This window comes from Arachis hypogaea, chromosome 15 (assembly GCF_003086295.3).
Source record: "Arachis hypogaea cultivar Tifrunner chromosome 15, arahy.Tifrunner.gnm2.J5K5, whole genome shotgun sequence".
Taxonomy (NCBI): domain Eukaryota; kingdom Viridiplantae; phylum Streptophyta; class Magnoliopsida; order Fabales; family Fabaceae; genus Arachis; species Arachis hypogaea.
The window spans coordinates 137,920,641-137,938,130 of NC_092050.1; the positions used below are offsets into that span (position 1 = coordinate 137,920,641).

Genomic DNA, 17,490 nt, shown 5'->3' on the forward strand with positions numbered 1-17,490 from the left:
AGATGATGATAGGAGTTATACATATGTGCAGCAGTACCTTGGCTCAGTCTCTCAGCTCAATACCCTTCCTTCTAAAATAGTTAGTTCTGTTAATACTATTTTCTGTTATAAGTTGGTTAGTGTAGGGCCCAAGTGACTCAGCAGCAGCTTCTAGACTCTTCTAGTGTTTGTTATAGTCTGTTAGCTTAGTTCATGACTCAAGGCATGTGTTAGTTAGCCAGCTATACATATAAATTATAAAATCCTCTTGTTGCAAGTTCAGTGGCTTGCTTGAATGCAATAACACAATCTCTCTTCTTCTCTCTCCCTCTACTCTTCTCTCTGAACTTCTCCTCTGAAGCCCTGGTACCTTTCATATAGAAATCGCTACTGGCAGTAACGGTACACATAATCCGCTATAAGCTGTGGCAATTTATGTGTGTGGAGAAGTGTGCATAAACCGCTAGAGGTAGTAGCAGTTTACGTTGAACAAGACATTTGCTGTTTTTGTATCATTTCAGTGTTAACTTATATGTTATGATTTTTTCATATCTTGTCTTCATATACATGGGCATGCGGAGTAGTCTTAACAAGATTGAATTTTGATAATAATCTTATATGGTATTTTATTTGTATTTTTTACTTGTGAACCAGAGTTTTGGCTTTATTTTATTTGGTCAAGGAGAATGCATGACTTTCATTTAGTTTAATGTGTACCGAGATGTGATTTTAGAAAATCTCTTATATGTTTAGATGTTATTTTGTTAGCTCAACTTTTTTTGTTTTATTGAGTTTTTCTAATTTTATTCTGTGTTTGTGATTGAATAACTTAACTAAAGATTTAAAAAAAAATTATAAACATTTTTGCCAAAAATACTACCCACAGTTTCTTTTTACAAAATGTCCAATGAATTTGCTTCTAACAAAATAGCTTACGTTAGTGAAAATCAAGAAATTTTTACTTTACTTACAATTTTATATATATATATATCCCAAAAAAATATGTATTCCTTGTACTCTTGTATTGTGAAATTTGAGAATTTTTTATTTTTATTTTTTATATTTTGAATTCTAAGTTCTATATTTTTTTTAATGAAAGAAATTATTTTTTGTATCTTTAAAAAAAATATCACAATAAATATGGAACACAAAATTTAAGAATTTTCTTTAAAGATAACAAAAATATTTTTTTATTATAAAAAATATAGAACTTAGAATTTAAAATATAAAAAATAAAAATAAAAAATTCTCAAATTTCACAATACAAGAGTACAGAGAGTACGTACTTTTTTGGGATGCAAATATATATATATATATATATGTATATAAGAATAAAATAGAAACTGACGTTAGGAAGTAAAAATTGTAAGGAAAGTAAAAATTTCTTAATTTTCACTAACGTGAGCTATTTTTAATTTAAGAGACCAATTTAGGTATTTATTTTAAAAAATCACATAACTACATGTATACTTCTATTTATTAAGCTCTAAAAACTTTTATTAACAAAAAAATAAAAAAGTATATTCCAAAATAATAATGGATTAAAATATACCATTTCATATCTCTTCTCGCTTTTGTATTTTGAAAATATTAAATAATATTTACATTATCAACATAGCCACATATGTGCTTCTTTATATATATATATATATATATATATTTTTTACAGGTTCATCCTCGCTTGTATATATATTTACAGGTTCATCCTCGCTTATATGTATCTTATAATCACAACCCCCTTTTAAATGAGCAATGTTAGGGCAAGTAACTTTTGTGATTGGTAGCTATCAAATAGTTATCAATGATGATTTAATAGTATAAAATTGGTATGAGATTTCATCTAATGACTCACCTTTCTCTACTGGTTACATACTGGCCAAAATTCAACAAAACTGCTGCCTCCTAGACTTTTCCCTTTTTAAATATTTATTTTCTAACAAATGTACTTTTTTAGCTCCTCCAACAACCATTATAGTTTACACCCATTTTGCTGAATTAGATTAAAACACGCCTTACTTTTTAACTCAAGAAAAATAAGATTACCTTAGATGAACCTAATCCAAAGCATTAGTAAAAGTATCCTGTGTTTCAATCTAACCTTATCCTATATATTTCAATCTCATTATGGACATTAAAAAAAGTAATTCCATAAAATCAGAAAATTATTATCACTGTCTTCATAAATGACAAGATAGTGATTGGATGAATAAAATAATAGAACTAATATATATTCATTCAAGAACTAGTGAAAACATCACATGATTCTAACATTCAATAAAATTTCACAAATTTTCTAACTCCCTAACATTTTTATTATTGAGGGGAAAAAAAACTTTAGCTTTATTTTGAAATGTACCAGAATCTCATGTACTTTATTTAATGATTTAGCTCTTGACTTGTTTTTTCTTTCTTCATTTTGAAGATGATTGGGAAGTGGGGCTATTTGGATAAAGGAGCTAGAGACTAGAGATAGAGAACCTATCGGCCAAAGCACATGCAGGTAGGTATATACATATGAATAATGTTTGTCGATCAATAAAATCCCTAGGCTACTTAAACCTCATGTTTCGGCTTTGATTTTTAAAGACAGCGTGTATATGTAGATTTATTGGCGAAAATTCACGTAAGGGTGTTTTCATGCGAAGTTGATAGTCGAAAACTGTTAAATAATTTGACTGATTTAACTAAATTATTATTAACTTTATATAAAAATAACTACACGTAAATTTTTACTAAATTTAAATAGAATTAGAAATTAGTCGTTGACTCGTGATTACCGGATATTCAAAACATGTATATGTAAATTTAACCGGAATTAGAGATTAATCATTAACTCTTAACTGACGGATATTCAAGAATTTAGGTCTAGTGGCATAAAAAGTAACGCGAACTTCATTTTGATGTTACTTCAATTCTCAGCTAAATTTAATATTGGCAGTTATAAATCTGTTATTATTATTGATTAAGAAACTTTAGTTTACCTTGGGCTTGTTATTAAATATTTTCTCCAAACAACAATTGAAGAACTTTCTCCAATAATGGTACAAAGAATGTAACAATAGTATTAATTAGTTGGTCTATTAGTTAAATTAATAATCCTCTCCAATGAGACAAAGAAGGCAACTCCTTCATTTTTTAACCTTTTTCTCAAAACATAAATATGATCATTTGTAATATATGTTGTGGTACAAACAAGACCAGAATAACTTTCTACTTACAACATTGGAATTAAATTAACAAAAATACCATTTGTACATTAAAATCAGTCATTAAATTCAGTCATTATATATTTGACATAAATATATATTATTTAATTTATTTTTTAATGTATATTTTGTATTCTAATATATATTTTATATTAGTGACTAATTTTAATATATACCTAACATAATTACTAAATTAATTAGAATTAACACAATTAGCACTTCATATATATACGGTTTCTATAAAACTAACTAACAAGCTCAAATAATTTTATATACATAAAGTCAAATGTGCAATATCAAATAGAACCAAAAGGAGTTTGTTACAACATACAACAATATAATTGGCGTGAAATTGAAGCTTAATATATATCTTCAGTATACCTTGGATTTTCTGAACATGGATGTGTCGGTCTCATTTGCATCAAATTCAACATATGCTAGAGAAAATTTAGATGTATATATGTGATAAAGGCCTAGTTGAAAGACAAGTGTATTTATAATAACTTATAAAAATGAAGAATGTGATCGTACAATTCGTGTGTTAGCATCATCAATGTAAGAAACACCAACATTTTCGGCCAATCTTTATACACGGCACAAAATTGTTTGAAGAAAATTGGACTGAAAAGGGTTTGGTAATTTTAACATTTTCAAGATTATATTATTTTGATTGTAAAAAGAATGACATCAACTTAGTTCTAATATTTCTTTTTTTTTTCTTTTTTAGAAATAAGGTACCCACTACAATTCCCTTGCTCAATTCACATGTCCGGGAGTTCCTTGAATAAGTAAAAAGCCAATCATAAAATAATTATATTAAATGTATATTAAAATTAGTCACAAATATATAAAAATATTTAATATTTTATAATTTTTCTATTGTATTATATATTATAAATAAGTTTAATTATTATTTTATTATAGATTTGATTATTTTATTATGATATTTTGATTATTTTACTAGCTAAGTATTTAGTTAAAAAATATATATAAATATATAAAAATATATAATAATTAATTTGATAACTAAATTATATATATATATATATATATATATATATATATATATATATATATATAATTCTCATTATTATTAGGGATTGAATTATCAACTAAGATTTTTTTATTCACTTTATACTAAAAATTTTTATTTTGAGATGAACAAGGATCAAATTTTATATGTTTATATTATGTCATGAAGTCACTTTTTTTTAAAATTTAAATTGATATGAGAAAATACATAAATGATAATATATCTAAATTAGAAAAATAGAAGAAAGATGAAAAAAAAAAAAGTTATCGCCTTCATTAATTAAGAAGATAAATAAGTAACATATATCATACATTAATGTACTAATTAGGATATGAATTGTAACACAAGTTACTGAGTTTTTTTTATGAACGGATTAAATTGATATCAATACATAAAATATAAATATTAGGAATAAATTGATACTCAAAAAACTTTTTGGGGATCAAACTAACGTCAATATGAAAGTAACACGAGTAAAAAGGTCATATGAAAAAAAATAATCAAAATTTATTATTTTTGGTCTTCATTTTTAGTTATCACTCCAATTCATTTAGTCTAATAATTCAACGACATATTTTTGTCTATAAATTTTTATGACCTTCTAACATTCTTCTATTAAGAAAATAAAATAATAATTATGACTAAAGAGCGAAACTATTTGCAGCTAAAAGAATGCCATAATATGTTGAATTAAAGAGGTTGTTAAAGAAAGTTGTTTAACATTCTTACCCATCGAAAATTAAGGGTTTGTTTGGGTGAGCTTTTAAGAAAAGATCTTTTTTTGAGTTATATTTTTTTAAAAGATCTTATAGAAGTAAAAATAATTTTATGTTTGGATATCTCATGTAAAAAGGTCTTTTTATCAATCAATTATGTTTGGGTATAACAATATAAAAGTACTTTTTTGTTTATCTATTACATAAAAAATATCTTTTTTTAAAAAAAAAAAGATCTTTTAAAAAAAGATGTAAATTACAGCTTCTTAAAAAAGATCTTTTTTTTTTTATTTTACTAGTGCTTTTACTTTTACTACTAGAAATTTGTCAAACACGTTAAAAAATAAAAAAAGATATTTTTTCATTAAAAAAAAATCTTTTTTTAACAAAATAATGGCGTCCAAACATGCACTAAGTACATGATGATACTATATGTATTTATTTCAGTTAGTAAATTTAGAAAAAAAAAATATTTCCTCATTCTTTAAAACTGAAACGTACTCTTAACTGATCGAATTATGCTAATTTGTACACTTGGTTATTTAAAAATTAATTTTCGATCACACGAAGTTAGTTACATTTGAGCCCTTTTTATATTTTGGCTTAAATATATCTCTAATCTTTAATTTGTGAATGCTTTGGACATTGTTTTGCTTTCTTTACTTTTTTTTTTTTGTGACTCCTTTTTTTTTTTTAAATCCAAATCTTTTAAGCATAATTGATTTTCGTTCTTATATAATAACGCTATATATTTTTATATATATAAATCCAAATATTTTTAAAAGTATTTTATTTTAGTCCTTAAAATTTATGATACTTTTAATTTTTAGAAGCTTAGATTATTATTTAGGAAACTTCAATTTTTTATAACTGATCAATGCTTGAATTTTAGAAAATAGAAAAAGTTACAAGCACTCTTCAAACTACATACTTAGAATTTTATCATAACTATTTAGATTTAAGGCACCCATTATTTTTGTATAAGAACAAAAAATAAAACAAAATACTATCAGAGACAAAAATCAATTATTAGAAATCAATTTTTTTTAAAAGAAAATTATAATATTCAAAAGGAATTAAAAAATTAATTTAATTGCCGTACCAGTACATATGGCATTTATATTTGCCAATCTTAATTAAGAACCTCACCTATAAAGGAATTGTATTTCCAATTTTAACCCACAACTGTTAAGTTGATGCCCTCATTTTACCATAAAGCAAAGCAACTCCGGGAGAGAAAAATTGTGAACTTAAATTACAACATTGCCCTTGAAGGTGACTTCACATCCTCATAATCACCTTTACAAAAAGCTGCTTCAAGTGAAATTAATAAGACTTCCTGCAGAGTCACAAGTATGGGTACTATGGTCAATAAAGATACATCTGCCCCCAACTTAATTATAACTTGCACAAGAGAGAGAAATATAAATTGGAATTAATGATGAAAAATATGAAGCAGTCTAAATTTTTAGTTTTTCACAACAATGAGTTGGCACTATTGTATGAATTAGTAATCTTAAAGATTATAAAATTTCTTTTCTTTTTTGCATGTCAAAATTTCAGACTAAATATATAATTAATTAGTATATAATAATGTATCTTATGTGATCAATATACGTAGGTGAACATGTATTTCAATTTTTACCTATACTGGTATTAATACTCAATTCCTTACATGGGATAATACCTATGCACATATCAAGTAAAAAGCACATTTCCTTATTGTTTGAATGGATAAATCCACAACCACCATTTAATCTAAACAAACCCCCAAAAATGAAATAATTTAGCCTAATTTTCTTACCAACATGTCACATAGGAGGGATGGTATTTGATCGTATGTAGCGTGTGATGTTGGAGAGAGAAATAAAAATAATGGCATACATAAATTAAATAGATGAAAATTATTATTATTATTATTATTATTATTATTATTATATGGAATATCACACATCATCGGTATTTAATTTTTATAGAGTTGAGAAACTGTCATATATTTTATTAATTTAAAAATAAATTTTAAATTTTTTAAGAAATAAATGTTAAATCATTGATTAGATTGAAAGTACGGGTATCTTTATATATAAAAAAAAATACCATAAAAATCTCTAAAATTATTCATTTTATATAAAATATCTTGTATATCTTTTATAGAGAAACAAATATGATCGGCTTATTATATAAAATAAAACAGAGTATAAATAACGGTTGCGTGTATATATACATACATACAGAGATATATAGAATGTGACAAAAATAGTTAACTTACGTGTGTATTGTAGGGGAAATTGGGGTTGTATTTATGCATGCAAAGCAAAAAAGAAAAAAAAAAAGAAAAAGGAAATTACAGTGTAACGAAATAATGAAAGGGTTTTGTTTCTTTGTGAGGGGATTTTTTCTCTAATTAAATGGAAAATTATTTATATATGTGAATGAATGGAGCCCATAGAGGTGCTTGTGGGATCAAGTTTCGAGCATTGTGATTGGGTCTCACTCTCTCTGTCCCTCTTTTTGAAAGTGCTTATTAAGGGAGAGAGAGAGGAGAGAAGTGAAGGGGGGCTATTACAGACAATCCCTGCTGAAGATGAGGGTTGGAAGCAACAACAAGAGAGAGAGACTTTGATAGATAGAGAATTAGAGAGAGAGAGAGAGAGAGAACCAAAGAAAAACAAAGCTGCTATTGCTTATGTGTGTGTGTGTGTGATAGAGAGAGAGAGAGGAAGTAAAAAAAAAAAGGAAATAAATAAAGCTGAAAGCTCAAAAGCAAGCTAAAAAGAAAGAAAGCTGAGGAAACCGAAAGGGTAGAAAGAAAAGGAGAATTAGCTTTTGTTTTTTCATTATTTTCTTTCTTTCTCCCTCTTCTTCTCTTCTTTTTCTTCTTCTTCTTCTCTCTATCATCATCATCGTCATCATCAATTGCCATACAGTGAAGAACAAGAACAAGTAGAGTCACCATGTTAGCGAATAACTCTTCAGTAGCTCCAAGTTCAGAACCATTTTCTTGTGCTGATAATAATAATGGCACTCCGAGCAATAAAAGGAAGAGAAGACCCGCAGGAACACCAGGTAGGTCAAGAAAATATTCCAGCAAGTTATTGATTTGATGGTTAATTAATAATAATTAATAAGTGATTGGAATTGAAATATGTAGATCCAGATGCAGAGGTGGTGTCGCTGTCGCCAAAGACGTTATTGGAATCGGATCGATATGTGTGTGAGATCTGCAACCAGGGCTTCCAAAGGGACCAGAACCTGCAGATGCATCGGAGGAGGCACAAGGTGCCGTGGAAGCTTCTAAAGAGGGAGACGCCGGTGGTCAGGAAGAGGGTCTTCGTGTGTCCGGAGCCTACTTGCCTGCACCACGACCCTTGTCACGCGCTCGGAGACCTTGTTGGGATCAAGAAGCACTTCCGCCGCAAGCACAGCAACCACAAACAGTGGGTCTGCGAGCGCTGCTCCAAGGGCTACGCGGTGCAGTCCGATTACAAGGCTCACCTCAAGACCTGCGGCACTCGCGGCCACTCTTGTGACTGCGGCCGCGTCTTCTCCAGGTATTCATAATCTCGTAAAACCTGTTGTCACTCTAGCACTCCTCTTATAATAATTTCAATTATTCTTTTCATTTACCAAAAACAGTATCTTTATAAAACTGGATAGATCTATTATATGATTTCAGAATTTGAGTTTCATCACCTTTCTCTTTTTCTCTCTATTTCATGTGCTACTCTTCTTCTTCTTCTACTTGTTAACATTTTTAAATGAAATGATGATGAGCAATTTAGCTGATGACCTTGCCCAGCTCTATTGTTTCTACATAGGTTTTGACTTGGGAAGAAAAAGTTAAATTAAATGTATTTTTTTCTTTTCCTTTCTGGATAACTAAAAAATAAGATAATTAATAAGAAAAATAATTTGACTGATGGAACCTTAATATAAAAGTGTTTTTTTTTTCTTCCAAATATTACTTTTTATTTTTGTCTAGAGCAATACTTAGAACTGTTCATTGACAGTTGGAGAACACGGTTCCCAAAACACAGTTTTTCCGTTGGTTTCGCTTAACTGTTTTTAATTTTTAATGTGATGAAAATAATAATAATGTTTCTTCATGATTCTCTCTCCTTTGTAATAATCTGTTCCATTGACATTGTTGGTTGTTCTTATAGAATGTGCACTAGAGCACACACAGAATGCAAATCTCTCTAATTTGGCTTCCCTTGACTCCTTTTGTCCTTTATCATATTTAGTGGAAAACGGAACCTCCCTTCTTCCCCTTTGAAAAACCCACTCGATACCTTTTCCCAACCACCTTTTATATCCCACTTTTTCATCCCTTTTTCCTTTTTCTCTTTTTCATATATATAACACTAAGATTATTCTTTGTTTGTATTTGTGATTAGGGTGGAGAGCTTTATTGAGCATCAAGATGCTTGCAACATGGGGAGGCTTAGGACAGAATCTCATCATAATCATAATCATAATCATCAACAACCACCAACTCCAACTGCATGTTTATCAAGAACAGCTTCAAGTCCAAGCCCTTCAAGAAGTGAAACCAATTTCAGCACTGCTCCATGGCAACCAACATCATCAACAACAACAACAACACCAACAAGCCTTGTTGTGATCGCAAAACCAATAACAACAACAACAGAACCACCTTTCTTCAACAACACTAACCCTACCCCAATTCTAGCCACTGCTGAAACATTCCTATTCAAGAAGAGTAACACCAGCAACAAACTCCTTCACCCAAACTTGGATCTTCAACTCTCCACCACCACCACCACCACCATGATGATGAACAACAACAATTCGATCCCCAATGTTGATTTAACACTATCACCAAAGAGTGATAATAATCATCATCAGCAGCTTCAAAACCAGCAGCATTCAACACAGCTGCAACTCTCCATTGGTGGAACAACCTCGTCAGACATTAGCGAGAACAATAACAAGAACGACTCATCAAACAGGAACTCGTCACCGAAAGAGAGCATCAACAGCAGCAACGAGAACAAGCATGCGACAGCAACAAGCATGGCTTTACGGGTTCAAGAACAAGCGAGGGAGCAACTAAGGTTAGCCATGGCGGAGAAAGCGTACGCAGAAGAAGCAAGGAAACAAGCAAAGAGGCAGATAGAAATGGCGGAACAAGAGTTCAACAATGCAAAGAGGATAAGGCAACAAGCGCAAGCTGAACTCGACAAAGCTTGCGCTCTCAAGGAACATGCAATGAAGAAGATAAACTCAACCATCATGCAAATCACGTGCCATTCTTGCAAGCAACACTTTCATCTTCAACCACCACCAGTATCTGCTACAGCACCACCAGATGAAAATTCCTTGGTTCTCAGTTACATGTCTTCTGGAATCACCACCGAAGGTGCTGGAGAAGTTATAGAGAACAATAATAACGATCATGATACTACTACTACTACTATTACTGATAATAATAATAATAATGGGAAGAAAGCATCTACAGCTACTAACTCTTAGAACAAGAAAGAAGAAGAAGAAGAAGAAGATCGTCATCATATCCATCTTCATCTTCATCCACATCATTATCATCTTTCCATGTACTACCACCCTTTTTTATTTTCTATTTTTTGAGCTAATTAATTATATCTTTGTGAATTGGTATACCAAGTGAAGAAGAAGAAGTGAAGTGAGTGGGATTAATATAATGTAAGTGGGGTTAATTAATTATGAATAGGCTGGGGAGGGAGAGAGAAAATTAAAAGTAATAGAGATGAGTGTTAATGGTGTTGGTTCTTCATGTATAACTCGTTGCAAGTTTGTGATGATGCCATGTTATATTTGTTAATTAAATTTGGTATAAGTGAAGATAATTATGTTACGTAGTGTATGTAATGATAACAAGTACATGTTAAAATTGTTACTCGGGGAATAGCACTAATTAGGAAAAAATGATACAAGGTTAGGCAACTACTCAAATGAAGATGCTAAAAACATCTTTTTATGAAGATTCTTGTGTTAAAAGTGTACTTTGTTTGTTTAGCCACACTTTAAAAAAAATAACACTTTTGTAACACATCAAAATCAAACCATACATTTCATCATCTAATGGTAAAAAAGAAGCATCTTCATATAAAGACAATAATAAAATCTTCATGGTAGTATCCACCACAAGGTTATTGTACATAATAAGTTTTGTGTGTGTATATAAATGGAGTGATGGAATTGAATGTATGGGGGTTTATTTGGGTGGCAGAGAGTGCAATGAATAAGGGGCGTCAGGGAGGGAGGAAGTAGAGACTGCTAAAGTTTTTGTTGTTTTGGATTATCTGTTTGGACTATGTTGTGTGGTAGGGCAGATTTCGGAGAACACTATTTCATCAGCATTAAACAACTCTACTGACAAAAATATTTAAAAGAGGTAGAGACTATTATTCACATCATCAGAAAAAATCAATACAAAGCCTAGCTACTACTCCTGCCACTCTTCTTCATTAGTCATCACTGCTCTCACACTCACTCACACATGTATCCACGGATTAGTGAAACCACCAAGCTTATATATATTCAAAAAACAACAATTTTCTGTTATTTTATTTATTTTTAATACGTACTTTACATGTTAATATTAATATTTTATTATTAATCACTATATAAATATATGTGCTAATTAATTTTGTATGGATATATAATATTTTTCTAAAGATAATATAGGAATTATAATTTTAAAAAAAATGAAAACAGAAAAAAAGAGAAATGGAATAGAGAAATAGATATTGTCCTTGGTTTTAGGGTGCTATATTGTTCTGGCAACATATAAATGTGAATGGAAAAGGTGGAGAGAGAGAGAGGAGCATGTTTTTCAGTGCCACTGTTGAAAGGGGTTAATGACAGTCACAGAACTCAGTAGTCCCTCTCAAGGGGTCTCTAAGGCACACAGACTCAGACACAAACAAACTCTATTCATCTCATCATCATCATCATTCATTCACTCTCTTTCTTTCTCTCTCTTGTTGCATCAGAATCAGGGCCATTGTTGCTGGCAGCAGAAGTGGGCGCACAGAGAGCAGAACCAAGAACCAGCATCTTTCCAAATATGCAGAGACCATTCAAAGCTTTTCGACTTTATTTGAATCCTATTTCTATTGCATGTCTTGTGATAAATAACACCCACTATTCCAAACACCCATTACATACTTACTTGTGCACCAATCACACTGCCTCATGCAACCACTTACAACTGAATTTCCATTCCAATATCAACACAAACCTCTGATCCTCACAAATTATTATACTCAATCCACATTAACTAATAACATTAATTAACATTACATATAACACGTATAACATTGACCACCCTTTGGAAATATTAGGTTACCGGTATTTATGTATTTTTTGACATTTATAAAATATACATTAGTTTTTTAAAATTTAGATTTTTTAAAATAAGAATTAATCACAATTCTATAAAATGTGTGTCTTACTATTTTAATTTAAAAATAATTAATTTCTTATGTTATTATTTTATTAATTTTTTTATTTTAAATGATCTTGATTCAATTTTTTGTATAAATATAATATATCTCTTTTTATTATTTTAATATATATATATATATGACAAATTAAATTAAGTCTATGCATCTTGTGTAATATATATTACTTAATTTAGTCTTAGAAGAGGCTAATATTTATATTTTAAATGGCTTAATAAAAGAAAGTTTTAAAATAATAATTGAATTATCTGTTTAATTCAAGATCAAAAGCTTAAATCCTAGAATTAGTCAATGATGTAATTATCTTATTAAACCACTTACATTACAATGTTCTTTTTCAAATTCTGCGTTAACATGAAAAAAAACCTTAACACCCACCAATAATAAACATATCTTGCACGAATTAACCAAATTTCATTAGAACTTGCTAGAGAAAAACCTAGTTTTTATCCTTTTTAACATAATGGAGTTAACTTATTACTTTTTCAACTACGTTTACCATCAATCTTCGTTTATGTTAATGCTGAAGCGCAAGTACAAATTCCTTAAAAAAAGAAAACACATACACACAACAACATAAAAAAACAAAGTACTGTGTGTTGTTGGATTCTCCATCATATGCTGCAAATATATGTGAATATATATATCATTGATAGAACCAATACAAAAAAGAGGGTCTTAGAAAAGCCAAAGTCATGAGCAGCAGCTTAAAGGTTTCTGTGTATATTTTCTTTTATCTAGTTTCCTTTCTCATCATCATGTACTATATGGCTATATAGCTTTTTCCCTTGGACCATGTGCTTCTTCTCTATATGGTCTATGTTGTAATTTGGTTGTTCCTACTTTTCTTACCTGATGCACAAAAAACTTTGATGTACTAATATATTTTTTATTATTATTTTTATTATCATCAACGTGAAAGGAGTCACAACATTTAACTTCCTTAGGGGTCCTATATATTGCAACTTGGTATGCTTCTTCATATTTGGCTTAGTGGGTGGGTTTATTTAGTGTTCAGTCCCAATTCATAAATTCTTTTTGGCTTTTATTATTGTCATATCGCGAAAATAAGTCTATAGAATGAGAGGTTTGGTTATTGTCATATGTTATGAAATGGTATTTTTTGAGTTTAAAGCCTGATTTTTAATGAAAGTTTTTTAGTTCTTTTATGTTAATTTTTTTTAGGTAACAAAAATAAACTCTAAGTTTTATAAAAATGTTGATATCATATTAGAAGTGTACGAATGGATATATCTCTAACAGTATAATTTTTGTCAATTTCAATTAATATGAAAGTCATATTACTTTCTTAATTTGTTTATTTTTTTCAACAATATTTTTTATTTTTCGTTAAACTTTGAGAATTTTGTTTAATGTTTATATTACACTACTACTCTTATCATATATAAGTCCTATCTGAATAATTTTGTATTGGATCGGATAAACTAATTCAAAAAAAAAAATTGATAAATTGGTTTTTGATGTTTTAAAATAGATGAATGCTATCCTACCATCTCTAAAGTAACATGTAAGTTATCTTTTCTGATGTGTCATATTTTAATTGGAAGTTTATTTTAACCTGAGTTACCTTCTTCACTCTTTCGTGGTCGTTGTGCCTCCCAAGCATCAGGTCTCATTGGTGTTTCGTTTTCTCTTCCGAAATCATTCTTCTAGAAAGGGTACTCCAATTCTCTCTAATTGCGTTTACTCCTCCTCACTCCTTCGTCGTCGTCGTTACGCCTCCCAAGCATCACCATCTCATTGGGTGTCTTATTTTCTCTTCCCAAATCATTCTTCCAGAAAAGGTACTCCAACTCTCTCTAATTACGTTTACTCCTCCCCATTGTACTCCTTTATCGTCGTCGTTATGCCTCCCAAGCATCACCGTCTCATTGGGTGTTTTGTTTTCTCTTCCCAAATCATTCTTTTAGAAAAAGTACTCCAACTCTCTCTAATTGCGTTTACTCATCCCCACTCCTTTGTCGTCGTCGTTGTGCCTCTAAGTATCACCGTATTATTGGGTGTTCCATTTTTTTCTTCTGTCACATCGTCTTCCAAGATATTATTAATTTTCATGAGATTAAAGTAACCCAGGTTAAAATAAACACCCAATTAAAATATGACATATCAGAGAGGATAACTTACATGTTACTTTAGAGAGAGTAGAATAGCATTCACCTTTAAAATATTATATAAATTAATATTTAATAATATTAGTTCTTAATCTTTTAAAAATTAGATAATTTAATCACTCAAAAATACTAGAGACTAAATTATCCTTTTATTTTATCGGGGATTGATTTTTCTATTCAAAAAAATAAAAATCAATTTTTTTAATCAGAAACTAATTTATCTGACATAAAAAATTGTTTGCGATTAATTTGGGATATCACTCACCTTTAAAACATAGAAAGACTCACACAATGAGAAAATAAGCAAGAATAATTTAGAGTGATGGTGCAACTTTTTGTAGTATAACTTGAAAGAAAAACTCAATTAAAAAATATCTCATAAGAACAACTATGTGAAAATAGTGGAACTGGACGAGAGGAGGTGGTTCTCATATCTTTGATATTTTAGTGCATGAATCATGAAACTATAGAAATAATAATTGTCATAATATCATATAAAGTGAGCAAGGGTAGATTACTGGATGTTAGAAATTGTGACAAAAAATTTGAGCAAGAGTATATCCCATTTGTTTTTTAGTTACTTGCAAACCTAAGCTTCTTATATATACCACTAATAAAACAAAAGCACTATCTTATACAAAGGTTTGGTATCACTAGCGTAGCCTAACAATTAGGTCAATCTAACCTATATATGAGTGGGTTCTGATGATATATCAGAATGCAATCATGCATGTGTGACCTTCCCAAAACAATTGAATTAATAAACATAAATATATATAAAAAATTTTAGATCGGACAACTTTCAATCTTAAATATTACATTACAAATTCAGACACATACAATTATATAATTTTTTATATTCTATTACATGAATTACACCAATATTTTGAGTTCGGGTGCAACGGTATCAAAATCAACAAATTTACTATTTGTGTCAAAGCTCTAAATACAATAGAAAGCATAAAATTAGTGAAGGAAAAAAAACCCACTGAAGCAACAACGATGAGTGCTATGTGTACAAACCCAGTAGAAAAGATCAGCTTTTGATTTATCGTTTTTTCTTTTCCAACACCAATGAATAATGTCTAACAACAACAACAACAACAACAACAATAATAATAATAATAATAATAATAATTCAATGAGTGTCTTTTATTCGTGAAAAAAATTGCAAACCTTATTGAAAAATTAGCAAAATTTATTTTGGCAAAAGTAGGATAATAATATTTGATGAGACTATCAAGTTTTTGTTTTGTTTTGACAAGTCTTAGATATGATTGAGATTTGAGGATAAAGATGTAGGCAAGAAGAAGAACAATGAGCATTTTATAGGGACCTCACCAAAGATATAATAATAGAAGGGAAAAGAAGCAAGGGTAGATAAATAAGAAAAGAAGGGAAAAAGACCCCTCCATATATAAAGCTTAGGTGCACCAAATCTTGTCATGGCTTCACATTGACATTAGTCCGTAAAACAAGGCTATCCTATTGAATTTTGGAGTTCAGCCCTTAGCTTTCACATTATATAAATATAAAGTCCTATAGTAACTAATGTTAATGAACCATTTACAATTATATATGCCTTTTAGGAGGATGCAAATCATATATTGTGACTACCCTTGGGTTATGCCAAGGCAAAGGACTTGTAATGTTTATAAGAATTCAGGGAAAGTCAATTAAGAGGACCAGAAGAATCACAAAATACTAATTATATATGTAATATATATAAGTTTGGTTATTTGAATAATCAAAACTAGGGTTATCGTGTAAATATCATTTCCATTTTTAAATAAGCATACTGCCAAATTAAAGATCCTATATAATATTATTAATGCTGTTTTAATTTCCGTTTGAAGATCTAATTAATAAGCAATAATATTAGAGAGACAATAATTAAAATTATTTTATTTAATTTAATATTTATAATTTTATGTATATAATTTTTATAATTATATATATTTATTACATCTAAAATTGTATAATAATTATTCTAATAATAATTAATTAATAAATATTAAATAAAATAACTTTAAATTATTTAGATTGATTTTTTATTCTCTATCTCGAATATTATTGTTAATCAGTATCCCTTAATTAGTTAAGAAAATAATATAAATACTGATCTGTATGGGTTCTTTATTTTTTCCTTATCGATCCATCTACTTTAAGTATAATTTCCTTTTTCCGAAAACAATACTTAGAAGTGAAAAGATGCAATAATAGTTCTCATGAAACAATTTTAAATCCACTCATTTGAATAAAAGGGAAAGATATAATTTCATAGTACATCTTTTGCTTTCTGTTCACTCAACACAATTGTAATGTCACAACAAAATTTGAGGGGAAAATTTGTCTATCAATCAATCCTCCTCTCCCCATTCATATCATTATTAATCTCCCAAAGAAGGTTTAGTACCCTATATATCCCCCACTGCCCTAAAAGCCTTACATGAATGCAAGCTTGTATGTGGTGGCCTTCAATGAGGAAAAAGAATAAATTATGATTTATTAATTAATTATCTAAACAAGTTTAATTAGCCATAGTAAGTATGAAACCATATGGACATTAAGTTGTTCATTTTAAATGTGAGACAAAATTAGAGAGACAAATTCAGAACAATCATGTTACGTATATATAAAAAATTAGTCATCTTTATAAAATACTTATTAAAATATAAAATAAACATTAAAAATATATCAAACAATACATATATTTATGTATAAGTACATACTAGTTGATTTTTTATATACATAATATTTTTATTAACGAAACACATGGAGTGAATGAACACCGATAATCAACATGAACAAAATTGGAATCAATTTTAGTGGTTGGTAGTGAGGTAAGTCTTGAAAATGATTCACTTATTTAGGCAAAAAAGTCTTTTAAAATATCCAGGATGCTCAAAAACATGGTTAGGCCCAAAAAAACTTTGTAATGATCCAAGTGAAATA

At 29.2% G+C, this 17,490-nt stretch overlaps 1 protein-coding gene across 1 annotated transcript; it reads left to right on the forward strand.

Annotated features, from left to right (window-relative positions):
- The first annotated feature begins 7,372 nt into the window (after nt 1-7,372).
- Nucleotides 7,373-10,791, forward strand: LOC112750862 (protein indeterminate-domain 14). The gene is made up of 3 exons (XM_025799758.3): nt 7,373-8,000; nt 8,086-8,485; nt 9,332-10,791. The coding sequence occupies exons 1-3, from the start codon at nt 7,889-7,891 to the stop codon at nt 10,428-10,430; spliced, it is 1,611 nt and encodes a 536-aa protein (XP_025655543.1). The 5' UTR covers nt 7,373-7,888; the 3' UTR covers nt 10,431-10,791.
- The last annotated feature ends 6,699 nt before the right edge of the window (nt 10,792-17,490 follow it).